General features: G+C 36.4%; 1 protein-coding gene across 1 annotated transcript in view; it reads left to right on the top strand.

Moving 5' to 3' along the window:
* LOC109487101 (elongation factor 1-alpha-like) overlaps positions 1–1,430 on the top strand; it is a gene marked incomplete at both ends in the record, with an annotated part of 9,342 nt that extends 7,912 nt beyond the window's left edge. The window contains one exon of the mRNA XM_019791071.1: positions 1,254–1,430. Coding sequence (XP_019646630.1) covers positions 1,254–1,430 — 177 coding nt within the window. The remainder of the gene's footprint in view (positions 1–1,253) is intronic.
* Between the last annotated feature and the right edge of the window lie 827 nt (positions 1,431–2,257).

Genomic DNA, 2,257 nt, shown 5'->3' on the forward strand with positions numbered 1-2,257 from the left:
ATTAAGGACTCTGCATTAGCACAATTTCGTTTTGAAGAGTATGCATTAAATACTCTTCAAAACGAACTTGTGCTAATGCAGAGTCCTTAATGACCCTGACGGCACAAACAGAAAGAACTAGAACTTTACAATGAACATTTACACAAAATTATGACAAGATCAAGCCGTTTTCTTCCGTATTCAAAGCGCCAATGTTAGAAAGATTATTCCTTCGTTGATCCAAGGTTTTTTGCCTAGTACCCAAAGATACGGTATGATTTCTTTATTATTGAAATAGGGGTTAAGCCGTTTTGTTCTGAATAACGTTCGCTTGAAATCTGAATCTCCCCCTGGTTGACTAGTATTCTCTAGGATCTCTTTGATTTTGTCACTTGGATGTTTTAAGATTCTTTTTCGATGTCTCGTCATCCCACATTATTCGGTCTTGTGGCGTGGTTTTATTTGTATGGTGCAGTGCAATTTCGTTGTCTCCGTTTTGATACATTTCATAAATTGTCATTCTGGTTCTCTATGGTCGAACATTCCCTATCTTTTTTAGACTCTCAATTCTTGTATTTTTTTTGCAAAATAATGTGCTTGTTGTAATTATCTTACGAATACGAGTTTCCAATAATCTTTGCAATTTATAAGTATCCATTGAGTCTGTCCAGCTCAGCTGAGAATGGAGGTAGGGTCATCATAGATGTTACCCATGCCCACGTTAGCAATGATAGAGAACTGTGTGTACATGTGTTGTGTTTTCTATAAACTTAAAATTGTACTGCCAAATTATTCTCCCTTTTTGGCTAAATTTTACTTGTTAGTCTTGTGGAGCCTGTGGAGCTGGTCGCCAGTCCCACGTATATAGTGTTACACGTTACAGCAGCTGCCACCTGCACCTGCACGGTTGAGTGACAGCTAGGTTCAGACGTTCAAAAAACTGACACCTAGGGCCAGTTTTTCTGACCTATGGGGTTAATTGCTTGACTTAAAGAATGCGTGACAAATTGGAGATGACCTAACATGCCAGACGGGTAATTAATCTTCAGTTGTTTTAGCCTGTTTTGGGTGGGCTGTTTCAAGTCAAGTATGAAATGTTCATAATTGCACAACGATTGCATCAGGTACATTATATGTCAAATAACATGAATTAGACATGCGATGTAATCTTAGCCAATGATTCGTCATTCATAATCATCTGAGAGACTTTCATTAATGTCAAAATACAATTTTTTTGGACGTTCCCGACAAACATCCTCGTATTTCTTCTGCAGGTTGTGATCTTCCAACCTGTGCTTGGAGAGCACAGACCGTTCACGTCAAGCCGCCGCCGAACGCACCCTCATCCTCCGAGGCAACCGATGTCTACATCCCCGGTGCTGAGACATCTGTTCCCAGTCCCGGTAGAGCTGTGGGCAGGGGCCAGAAAGTGAGCCTGCGCAGTGTGCCTGGTTTGTACACCGTTATTTTATTGAGACCGATCATTTTCTGTAATTTTCTTTATAGAAAATGATTATTTTTTCATATAAAACAATTATTTTTCTGTTATTAGTTTATATAGAAAACGATTATTTTTCTGTTATTATTTTAGACAAAACGACCCCTGAAAATTCCCTGACTTTTTCTCTGAAGACTACGATGAAAGATTGTTAGAGACATATGGCCAAGTAATAAGGATTTTGGTGCTGTTTTAATACTCTAGAGATTCCAAAGTTGTTGGTTTTTTGACGGCGTTGACGCGTTGAAGTCGTGACAATGGCAGTTAATGTGATGGAGCTATTACTAGTATTGTTTATTGTTTGTTTGTTTGTTTATTGTCAATTTGCACATAAAAAAGTAACAGTATTAAAAGAAATTATATACAAGCAAATATATGCTGGAGAGCCCAAGAAACCTGAAGGTTTGTCTAGTGGACTCTCCCAAATCCTATTAATTTTACGATCTCTTATTTACATACATTTATTACATTTACATTTAACTTGCAATGTATTAAGGGACAAGCAAACAAATTAACTCAAAATAGTTACAAGATAATATAAAGTTAACACGGCGAATTAAATATCTAAACAATAAAGTAAGACAATCAAGAACATATCATATTGAACAAAAAAATAAATTTCCATTAGTCAAATCATAAGTTATTATGAGTAAGAACAACATAAGAAACCAATATTAACACAAAGAAAATATCATAGCATAAGAAAACAAGGAAAACAAAAGCAAATCAGGAAGTGGTAGTTGGCTTCTCTATCAGGTCAGTTTTTAAATGTCTTTTGAA

The sequence above is a fragment of the Branchiostoma belcheri genome, unplaced genomic scaffold (assembly GCF_001625305.1).
Source record: "Branchiostoma belcheri isolate BF01 breed outbred unplaced genomic scaffold, Haploidv18h27 scaffold850, whole genome shotgun sequence".
Classification (NCBI taxonomy): domain Eukaryota; kingdom Metazoa; phylum Chordata; class Leptocardii; order Amphioxiformes; family Branchiostomatidae; genus Branchiostoma; species Branchiostoma belcheri.